This window comes from Sebastes fasciatus, chromosome 8 (assembly GCF_043250625.1).
Source record: "Sebastes fasciatus isolate fSebFas1 chromosome 8, fSebFas1.pri, whole genome shotgun sequence".
In the NCBI taxonomy this organism is placed as follows: Eukaryota; Metazoa; Chordata; class Actinopteri; order Perciformes; family Sebastidae; genus Sebastes; species Sebastes fasciatus.
This window is the reverse complement of record NC_133802.1, coordinates 401,536-413,564: the sequence shown is the minus strand read 5'-3', so window position 1 is coordinate 413,564 and position 12,029 is coordinate 401,536. Positions and strand designations below refer to the sequence as shown.

At 41.2% G+C, this 12,029-nt stretch overlaps 2 protein-coding genes across 4 annotated transcripts in view; one reads left to right on the top strand and one right to left on the bottom strand.

Moving 5' to 3' along the window:
• Positions 1–12,029, bottom strand: part of bin2a (bridging integrator 2a) — a 45,836-nt gene that overhangs the window by 30,214 nt on the left and 3,593 nt on the right. The window lies entirely within an intron of this gene.
• The window catches only part of LOC141772120 (inactive dipeptidyl peptidase 10), a 46,144-nt gene continuing 36,814 nt past the window's right edge, over positions 2,700–12,029 (top strand). For 2 of the 3 annotated variants that reach the window (XM_074642783.1, XM_074642781.1), the window contains exon 1: positions 2,701–2,962. In XM_074642783.1, the coding sequence (XP_074498884.1) occupies positions 2,924–2,962 (39 nt within the window). In that variant the 5' untranslated portion in view covers positions 2,701–2,923. Of the gene's footprint in view, positions 2,963–12,029 lie in introns of all 3 variants that reach the window. The other variant, XM_074642784.1, reaches the window with a different exon arrangement.

The following is a 12,029-nucleotide window of genomic DNA, read 5'->3' as shown; positions in this document are numbered from 1 at the left end:
GTCCAGATGAGAGCAGTCCTAAGAACAGCTAAGTTAACTCCCAGGCCTCTGGTAGAGGACCCGAGCTTGAGGAAGACACAGATACCACCCCACAAGAGTGAGAGGGAGATGTTTCATATAAAATATATAATCGTGATTAATCGCATGATTGATGATTTTTTATATGTTCAAAATGTACCTTAAAGGGAGATTTGTCAAGTGTTCAATACTCTTGTCAACATGGGAGTGGGCAAATATGCTGCTTTATGCAAATGTATGTATATATTTATTACTGGAAATCAATGAACAACACAAAACAATGACAGATATTGTCCAGAAACCCTCACAGGTACTGCATTTAGCATAAAACAATATGCTCAATTCATAACATGACCAACTCTTCACTCTAGCTTTAAAACTGAGCCAGCTACAACCTCCGAAAGATCAATTGCGTTAATGCATTAAAGAAATTAGTGGCATTAAAACCATTTTGCGTTAACTCGCTATTAACGCTTTATAATGTTGACAGCCCTATATTGGTGATGGCGAGATGAAGCTTTATGAAGCACTGAAGCTCTCCCGCAAATTGGTTTGCAAAAGGGTTAATTTCACGAGGCTTCATCTGGGCTTCATGTGCACACCAAACCACCTATTGGTCAAATAATGTAAAACAGGCAGATATATTACAGGTATGTGGCAGTGGTTTAACCGCAGAGGGCAGCAAATGTGCTTGTGTAACTATAGGAAAATTATAGATTGGAGCCATTTTTCGTTTTTATTCAGGAATAATAAGTTCTCAACTGTATTTCGGCTTCAGGCGTCTTCAATGACGTCATTGGTCTAAAACGATAAGCGCATATTGAGGCGCATATTGAGGCTTGTATATATATATATATATATACAGCATGTCATTGGGAATTAATAATAATAATGCTAATAATAATAATGAATAATATTATTGTATTATTGCATATTAATAATAATAATAATAATAATATATTGGATTTATATAGTGCTTTATATTAATCTCAAAGACGCTTTAACATAGTCGGGGGGAAAACGGTGTGAGACAGACAGACAGGAGACGAACGACAAAAAGCGACATACACAGGAACAATCACATACATACACATGGACTGATGGGTAGGGGGAAGGAGGTGGCTACGGGTAAGCAGATGAGAAAAGATGTGTTTTGAGGCGGGACTGGAATGTGGTGAGGGAATCGGAGTCTCTGATGAGATTGGGGAGTGAGTTCCAGAGCTTGGGAGCTGCCCTGGAGAATGCTCTGTCCCCAAAGCTGCGGAGTTTGGACGTGGGGGTGGAGAGTAAACCAGCCGAGGTGGATCTGAGGGACCGTTGAGGTTGGTAGGGGGAGAGGAGTTCAGAGAGATAGGGGGGTGCAAGTTGGTGGAGGGCTTTGTAGGTGAGGGTCAGGATTTTGTAGGAGATCCGGTGGGAGACGGGGAGCCAGTGAAGGTCTTTCAGGACTGGGGTGATATGATGCCATGATTTGGTGTGGGTGAGGAGTCGGGCAGCTGCATTCTGGACCAGTTGTAATTTATTTATGGAGGTGTTGCTGATGATATATTAGGCTACATTATTGTATTTTTATTTCTACACCATGATGAGTTTATTATATTAATGGAATTACAGTTGTTCTCAATTGTTTACACACAAATACTGGTACTTGACACACAATGACCACAACATGTAACTCATGCACCAACCCCCTGAACCAATTCTGCTAAACTACAAGCACAATTCCTGCTTTACACTCAAATTGCAGTTCTAAAACACACTTTTTTCAAAACACTACACACAATTCTCTGCATTTGGCACAATTTTCATGAAGAAAATCTCGTTTTCACAAGGAACACACTGTCATTCAAAATTCTAAAGTCAATTGCCCTACTATGCACACTGACTCATCACATGGGCAAACACCTGTCACACAGTGTTACAATTAGCAATCAGAGCTTTAGCATAGAAGGGCAAACATTGCTTGTGATGTGGATGAGGTGCTGTGGCCAGACCGAAACAGAAGAGAGGATGCAGCATAGTTTTTTTTCCCGTTTTTTTTTACTGTAACTGTATACAGTAAATTCCTCTGTTGTTTTGTATGTAGACCACTGTATGTGACTTTGTGTTGGTTGGGATGTACACTGTGTACATTGTTTTTGTGGGGGAAATAAAATATATTTGTTAACGTGTATTTGTGTGTTCTGAGTATAAAAACAATATTCTAAAATATTTTACAACACACTTATGTATGTACTGTCTGTAGTAAGTGTAACACTGAACAAAAAAAGGCCTAAGTCATTATGATGAATGGAGAAGAAGTGTTTTCCATTCATCATAGTGTTTTACATTGAGCACATCAGTGTTCAACTGGCTCTTATAAATGTCTATTCATATGATGGTTTGTGTGTGTCATTTGAAAACAAAATACCATTTTGAGAAGAAATAACATTGTTTTGAATGTAAAGTTTCATTTTGCAGGAGAATTGAGGGGTTTTGCCCATTGTGTGTGTGTTTTTTGATTTGTGTGTAGAGTTCTGAGAGTATGAGGCATGCTTTCAGAAAATGTGTGTAAACAATCGAGAAAAACTGTAAAATATTGCAAATATATATATATATATAGAGAGAGAGAGACAGTGAGAGAGAGAGAGAGAGAGAGAGAGAGAGAGAGAGAGAGAGAGAGAGAGAGAGAGAGAGAGAGAGAGAGAGAGAGAGAGAGAGAGAGAGAAAGAGAAAGAGAGAGAGACAGAGAGAGAGAGAGAGAGAGAGACCACCAGCCCGGTGAGGAGAAACTTGATGAAGCAGAGGATGCAGACTCAGCTCCAGAATCAGCTCCTGAAGACCAGCGTTGGGCTGCTCGGCGGGTTTTGAAGCTGCTCGGCGGGTTTTGAAGCTCTAGAAGCAGCAGAGCTTGTTGCGGATTACAATGATTGCCACAACTCAACAGAATATGACCACGGAGCTGGTATGTGTGTGTTTTAATTGTGATTTTAGCAGGACTTCAGATTCAGAGCAGTGTGTGTGCGTGTGCGTGTGTAATCAGTAAATCCTCTCCTGTGCAGTGGGGAATCCCTCATGCATGCCCACAATACGATGATTAGCGATTAGTCTTTAAACCATTTCGCCCATTCAGACTTTTCCGTTAATATCATCCGGTGGACAGACCGGACTCTGCCCGGACTCTGTGCACTGCGGTGCGGGCTGTTGTGGTAACTCGACGTCCAGTTTTGCCTCTCACTCTTACTGTCCTTCTGTCCCATGCAGACTTTTATAGCATCATATCTGCATCAATAACAATGCTCATTTGGTTTCAGTATAATAATCAGGTATAAGAATTTGTCCCAGCAGACAGATGTCCCCTCCAGCCAGGACGTGCACAGTGACAATATACAGCCTGCACTGTGTGATTGATTATCCCTCTGCTGTGGAGATGTATTGTCACTGAACAGAAAGAATATGAGACAGATCCTCTTCTGTTTGTGTTCACACTCACTGATGATGACACATGCTGCATTAAGTGACAAATCCTTATCATGTAAATTATGATTTAATACAGCTCTCCCACTCAATTGTATCATGCACGTCCGCTCCAATGTGAAGACAGTTCACCTCTATGTCAGAAGCAACTTGTGCAACTTCCAGTCTAGTCATCAATGGTTTAATGTAACTGATGGTGATAAATGCTTGCATCAGATCACACTTTGATTTCAATTGGATTTACAAGATTTATATCTACGTAGAACTAATATGCAGTGCTTCCAGTGGTGTAGTGGAGGGTACACAAAGGTATACAAAGGTATACAGGGTATACCCACCTCTTTCTTCTGGTGGTTTAGCAACTAGGGATGCACTGATACCAGATCGGATATTGTCCCATACTGACTCAAATAGCTGGATCAGCTATCGGTGACAATGGGGCCGATGTATTCAATTCAATTCTATGTTTATATTCTATATACATTATATACTGGAATCTGAATTCCTGTTTAAGTTTTGACCAATGTATTGCTGCATTAACAAGGTTTACACTTGAATTATAATTAATTATTTTTTTACCAAGTTTCTATAGTGTATATATAACAATTCAGTAAATTTATATCTATGTATTTATTTGTTACATTTAGTTTTACAAAGTTAGGAAAGAATTCAAGCCTGATGTTGCCTTAGACATAAAATAATGATCCAGTCACTTCAACCCAGTGAGGCCTAAAGTTTATTAATTAAACACTGGTATCAGATCAGTACTCGGTATCGGCCGATACCCAAAGCCCAGGTATCCCTATTGTTATTGGGACTGAAAAAGTGGTGCGTCCTTAGCGATAAATGCTTGCATCAGATTAAACATCACCCTTTGATTTCAATTGGATTTACAGGACATAACTAATATGCAGTGCTTCCGGCGGTGTAGTGGAGGGTATACACAGGTAAACAGGGTATACCCACCTCTATTTCTGCTAGTTTAGCCCACATCATACTCACCTATAAAGCCATTGCAATATATAGGAGAGTATAGCCTACCCACTTCCTCCTCGGTACCTATCTACACCACTGAGTGCTTCCTTATTCCAATCAAACTTTTTCATGCTGCAGCAGTCATTGTCCAACATTTTTACTCTGGTGCTTCTGTTTCTCTACAGTGTAGGGATGCACCGATCCGACTTTTTCAGTCCCCATACCGATAGCGATACCTGGGCTTTAGGTATCAGCCGATACCGAGTACCGATCTGATACCAGTCTTTATTATCTTTAATCAGCTGTATGCCTCACTGTGTGGACGTGACTGGGATCATTCTGTTATGTGTAGGGGTATGAAGATTCACTCAGCTCACGATACGATACACGATATTGGGTTCACAACCTCGATACGATACGATGTTATAACGCGCTGTTAGCCGCTGAACTAACGTGCTGTTAGCTGCAGAGCCAACGCGCTGTTAGCCGCTGAACTAACGTGCTGTTAGCTGCAGAGCCAACGCGCTGTTAGCCGCCGAACTAACGTGCTGTTAGCGGCAGAGCCAACGCGCTGTTAGCCGCCGAGCTAACGTGCTGTGCTTGTGTAAACAGCAGCGGTGCATGAGAGACAGCGGACAGAGCAGATTGAAACGTTGTTTTCCTACATGTTTAACCGTTTCATCGTGTTTATGCTTGTTGAACAGGTGTAATAACAAAGTTTTATTGCACCTAGCAACGAGTGCAGCGTCAACTCGTCTCTCCACCGCGGCCTCTCTGATCAGCTGTTCACTGACTGCGCTGTGTGTGTGTTGATGTGTGTGGAGCTCCGACACAGAAGCTGTGCGACACAGAAGCCGTGCGTTACAATTGATTGGTTCAATTTGGACGAGGGCAGATCAGATTTTACTGTGCATGAGTTGAACCCGGAGAGTCTTCAGCTTCAGCCCTGGAGCCCGTATGTACGTAGTACATATTATGCCCTGATATCGTCATCCAGTTTTTCGTCTTCCTCTCGGCATATCGTCACGTTTTTATATCGCCATATTTTGTGGCACGATATTTCGTCACACCCTTAGTTATGTCTAAGGTAACATCAGGATGGACTTAAACAGTGCTTTCTTAACTTTGTAAAACAAATGTAACAAATACATACTAGATATACATTTACTGAACTGTTATTTATTATTAAAATAATAAATCCGTACACCAGCAACTTGGTAAAAATCTTCAAAATTAACAGGAATTACGATTCAAGTGTAAATCTTTTTAATGCAGCAAGAAGTTAGTCAAAACTTAAACAGGAATTTAAATTCCAGTATATAATGTATATAGTATATAAACATAGAATTGAATCGAATAGATTGGCCCCATTGGGACCGATATCCTATCCAGCTATTTGAGTCAGTATCCGCATGATATCCGTTCCGGTATTGGTAATGGTGCATCCCTACTACAGTGCTGTGCAATCATTTAAAACCTCGCCAAGTGCGCCTAACAGACAGATCTCATCAAACTGTCATCCTTCCTGGTAAAGAGTTTCAATCATGAGCTGATTAGTACACAGCTGCAAGAGTTTGAGAGATAGGAGCAGTTCCATGATGTCTAATTGGTATGCCATATGAGCATACAGTAGTGATGTTTGACATTAAGTGTCACACTAACCTTTAGTTTATTCTCCACACATGTTGATGTGATAAAACCTGCGCGGATTGCCTGTTTGATAATCCTGCAGCATTATTGCCTCACTGAGAGGGCCACACAAGGCTGCGGGGGCTTATAGACAATCCATTTCCTTGCAAATGTCGCAACATTTCATGCCACTGTGTCCAATCAGTGTGCTTTAAGTGATTAATGAGGCAAACCTGTGTCATGTTGGTGAGAGGATGCAATGATTCATGGGATAATGTGGGTTGTGTCATGTTTGTTTGTCACAATATTAGACACAGTAGGAGCAAAGAGCATCAACATAAATGGCTTGTGAGAAAAACCGCTTTTGTTCACTTAATCCCTGGCATTAAGGAAGAAAATAACAGTGATTTAATGATTTCTTTTCAAAGGCGATATTGTTTTAACATTCATCCTAAACACTGATGATGTGACAATATGACACAGTGTATAGTGAGCATATTATAAGCCTGTTATGTGATGATAAGAGTATTCCTGAAGCCTTGTGAAAAATGACACACTCTTTCTCATATTTCACTGTAACACTACATCACCCGCAGCTCTCCCACATATGTTTCACTGATGCTGCTTGTTTCCCAAAGGCAGGAAGTCGGTCACTGCGAGTAGCCGGACATGATGAGGGAAAAGCTCCCTCCATGCAGGACCCTTTTGTACAGTCGTTTTCTTATGCGCGAGGGGGAGCATGAAAAGAATAAGACAGTGGGGCAGCCTTGCAGCACTGGAGGCTAAAGCGGCAGGTCTTTCATTTCATAAAGGCTTGTGCTGCTGCATTGTCTGGCAATAGACTCAGGGGTAAAAAAAAAAAAATCTGCCCAGTTAGTCCCATATGGTGTCTGCCACCTGCTGTTTTCTTCTTTTTTTAAATAAACACAAAGGGAGAAACTGTGGCGCAATGAGTGGGAGCACAGGAATTCCTCTGGATGTGATGAAACAGCCTAGATATGAATCAATATTGAGCTGTAGTATCTCATCACTACAGCATGTTGGTTACCATTTATTCAGCCTGCTCTGACAACGACCGTCATTTGAAATGAGGCAGGGAGAGATATTGACAAGGTGCTACATACGTGGGTGACTTGCTAACAGCCTCCCCCTGTGAGCAATTACAGCATATCATTAAAAGAAGGAGCATGTAGGTTATATTAAGGCCTGTATGTGTCTGCCAATAGATCTCACCCCTTTTTATGGAGGTGGTTATTTCACTGATGCATCTGCCAATGTCACGTACGTAATAAACATCATTGGATGTTAAAGGGGGGCATTAGACGTATGCAAATCCAGAACCAGAATCCTCAAACGGCCCGCGCCGGTTCCCTCATTCCTCTGCATATGATTTATTGTCGGATTCTCCATGCCTCAAAGATACAGAAGATGGAGTTAAGGAGGTCTCCAGAGCCTAATTTATGAATTCTCAGCACCGCCTGGCTTCTGCACAACCTACTTGTGTTGTACTCTGTGCGGATTGAGTAATTGTGTTTAAGTGTGGCTTGCTTTTCTTTAGTGTGCAAACTCAATCAATACAGTTTTTTGATTTTGTGTGCAGAAAAAGAAGCCAGTTATCTGGGTTTTGTTTGGGTTCAGTTTACAAAGCGCTGAAGTGTAAATGATAGAAAAGGTCTGTGTGTTCCACATGGAGGTGTCATACTTTGCAAGAAATAGTGCTGGACAGAGGGCGTCTTTCTAAAAGTCTCCTTTACGGCTGTATTCTCACTATTAATTGTTTCCCTCTGGACCTTGTACAGCTGTACGCCTTATCGATCCTCTCATTTGGTTGAGTGAAAATCCCCCTAGCTCCGCTGGCAAACAGGAGAGCTCTCTCTTCTCTAATGCAGTTCTGCATGGTTTGCCAAAAAAAAATCCTCTCAAGGGGATTCCTACAGGAGAGTTATCCGTAAACATAACCTCTTGATTTGCATTCTCGCACGCTTTGGTGTTTGACTGACACCTCATCTTGGCTTCCACTCCGATTCCTGTAGGACCTCACGGGCTGAATAAAATAGATGGCTCACTTAGGAAGGTCTGTGTGGAATTCATTTTTGATCTGGAAAATGTAGAAGAAGGTCCGTACACTCCGAGTGTTTACTTTTTTAAGATGGCGTCTCTGTGCAGATTTAAAGTCTGAAGAAGAGTATCTGCTCAAAACGTCAACTAACTAAGATGTGCCAATAAACTGCACTTAAAGGGAGCTACAGTGTGCAGACCTTCTTCTACATTTTTCATTGCTGTCTTCTACCCGTCCAGTATCAGTCTACTTCGGTTTTAGATGTGCCCGACCACTTTACATTGTTTGTCATTTTTGATCTGGCTCAGAAAACCCGATGCTTGTCCATCAGGGTGCTGACTGACCCAGCCCGGCCCAGCGTCATCTGTTCACCTCTTTAGAGTTGTTCCGATACCTATAGCAGTATCGGAAATGCGTACGATACTGCCCAAAATTCGGAATTTATTAACCCAGCAAAAAATCAATTTATATGACGGGATTATTAAATTTTTTTTTAATGTAATTAATTTCTGTTCTTTGTAACTGACAAACTGAATAACAAACTGAGAATGCATTCATTCTCTGTATGTATTTGTTCATGTTTTACAAAGGGTTTAACCTAAGCCAGACTATACAACAAAGATGGTAATCATATCACATCCATAAATGCTCAGTAGTAAACAGCTGTTAAATACAAATAATAACTATATATCTATTTTTTTATCACGCTGGTATCAGATCGGTACCCGGCATTGGCTGATACTGCCTATTCAGGTTTAGGAATCGGTATTGGGAAGGAAAAAATGGTATCGGAACATCTCTCCACCTGTTCCTGCAGTTTGTGCTGCATTGGAGTCCCTCATGAATTGTGATCAGCGACCACTCTCTGGGGATTCTGCTTGGCGCATCTGCACCTCATTTGAAAGTGTGACAAAACTCCTCATTCACCCAAATGTGGGATTCTCCCGGTCTGTCGCAACGACAATGCAACCTTAATTGGAAGTACAGTCTAAAGTCTGAGCTCAGGGGAATGATAGAGACGAGAGGAGCTGGGCGTCCCATTAGGAGGATGTTTCAGCGCTTACATTGCTCACAGTAATTAGACGGAGGACTTGGAAATGAAAACACTGTGTGATGGAATCAGTCAAGTGGAGGAATTTAATTTAAAATGCCCTTTTCTACTTTGAGATCCTGGAATCACTATGTCATTCTTGATGTGTTTTATGATATGTAACCATGAGGCTTCATGGATTGCAATTGTATGCACCACATATCCAGTTTGTTATGTTTGTTATGTTTGTTATGTCAAGGGGGGGACACCCAAGGCAAAAACATCTCTTTTCATGCACTGGTCAATTTTGAGATTTTGGGCTATTTTGCTTCCATAACATGACTTCTTTCAGATTTGTGGATAGAAAACATCCAAAATACACATTTATGTGTTTATTTTACTACTCTTTGTCGATTTGCGTCTGTACATTTCTCCTATATTCCCCTAAAGTTAACATTAGATAATGCCTCATCTGCATATTTGAATAACATTTCAGAAAACATGTAATATAAAAAATAATTGTCTTAATGTATGTAACCAACTGGGGGAGTTTCATGGTGATATCTATTAGTTCAAACATTTGGTACCCTATTCACCTGTAGTGTCTTGCCAAATGTATGAAATTTTACAATATATATATCTTTAAATGCTTCTCATACTCCATAAATCACTGCTTCAATAGCACTGACATACACCAAACTTTCCAGTTTCATTCCAATCTACAGTATATTCTGAAGGTTTTTACAGAGAGGTTGAGGCTGAGAAGGCAGTTACAGAACAGAAGATGGGGCAGGTCTACCAAATAACGAAGAAACTGTGGAAAGAAAAACAACGGGAGCATGCCAGTAAGAGACAAAGATGGTATAATGTTAACATCAGAAAAGGAACAGCAGCTCAGATGGACGGAACACTTGAAAGAGGTACTCAACAGAGCAGAGCCAGAAACAACAGCAGATATATCCGAAGCTGACAAAGATCTAGAAATCAGCTCCGAGGCACCCTCAAGAGTTGAAATGGAATTAGCCATCAAAAGCTTAAAGAACAACAAAGCTCCAGGAAATGACCAAATATCAGCAGAGCTATTTAAAACCGACCCAACCCTCGCGGCTAACATTCTACATCCATTGTTTGAGAAGATATGGCAAAATGACACCATCCCAAATACTTGGCAAGAAGGAACCATCATCAAGCTACCCAAGAAAGGAGACCTAACCAATTGTAACAACTGGAGGGGAATTACATTACTTTCCATCCCAAGCAAAATATTCTGCAAAATATTGATGAACAGAATGAAAACAGCAGTGGACAGTAGGGATGTGTCTGTCGTGAACGAGTCTTTATTAATTCAAGGCAGAATGATAGGACGATCTTCTCCGCGCCACGGGACTGACACAGTTGTGTTATTGATGTCCATGCGACCAATCAGGTCCAGACAAGGATCATACCATCAAGCAGGGAGGGGCGGGGGTGTGCGGTACAGGTACAGAGCAGGAGGGAGAGGAGGAGAGAAAGAGAGAGGAGAGCGGTGCGCGAATAGCAGACAAGATGAGAGACAGTCGGAAACGAAGCAGCATGTAAAATGATGGTATTCTGGAAATTATAAGGCTTAGTATAGTTATATTGAATAATTTAAGTGATATATGTGCACACATACTATTCATAGGTCAAAACTGAGCTAAATTTGGCTGAATTATAAAAGGCAGAAGTGGTCAAACGAAGAGCTGTTTGGGAGCTGAAAGAGCCGGCTCTTCTTGGTGAGCTGAGCCAAATGATCTGGCTCACTAAATGAGCTGGAATTCCCATCACTAGTGGACAACATAGTAAGGAAAGAGCAGGCAGGATTTAGGAAAGGAAAAAGCTGCAATGACCATATTTCTGTATTAAGAATATCATCTAGCAATGTACAGAGTGGCAGAGACAACTCATCATCAACTTCATTGATTCTGAGAAAGCATTTGATAGCCTCCACAGGGACAGTCTTTGGAAGATTCTCCGACATTATGGAATACCAGCAAAGATAGTATCACTTGTGAAAGTGTTCTACACTGACTTCAGATGCATGGTAGGATGCACAAATGACACCAGCTTCCTTGTTAAATCAGGAGTGAGACAGGGGTGTGTGATGTGGTCCCTGTTGTTCATTGTAGTTGTGGACTGGGTAATGTGAACAACCTTAAACAACTCAAACACTGGCATCAGATGGACCCTCTTTTCCAACTTAGAGGACTTAGACTATGCTGACGACCTCGCTCTCCTATCACATCTACCAAGTCACATGCAAGACAAAACATCTAGACTACAGAAGAATGCAAGCAGCTGGGATTTAAGATCAACATCAAGAAAACAGAAGTCACGTCCCTCAACATGAAAGAACCACCTGTCATAGAGCTAAATGAACAATCACTGACATGTACGTCATCTTTCACATACCTCGGAAGCCGGGTAACATCAGATGGTGGAGCTGACCAAGACATTATGGCCAGATTAGGAAAAGCAAGGACAGCATTTCTAAGACTTGGAAACATCTGGAAGTCGACACATATAACTAGAAACACCAAGATAAAGTTATCCACCAGCTGTGTACTATCTGTCCTTCTATATGGTGCTGAGTGCTGGAGAATGACTGAAAGAGACATACTGCAAGCTTTCCAGTTTTCACAATACTTTCAGAAAGATCATGAGGATATTCTGGCCTAGGAAGATTACAAACCATGAACTACACAGAAGGACAGACAGGGTGCTTGGACATGGAAACAATATTGATAAGAAGAAGATGGAGATGGCTTGGACATGTATTAAGGAAACCATCTGATGACATGACAAAAGTGGCATTGCGTTGGACACCAGAGGGAAAACGCAAAA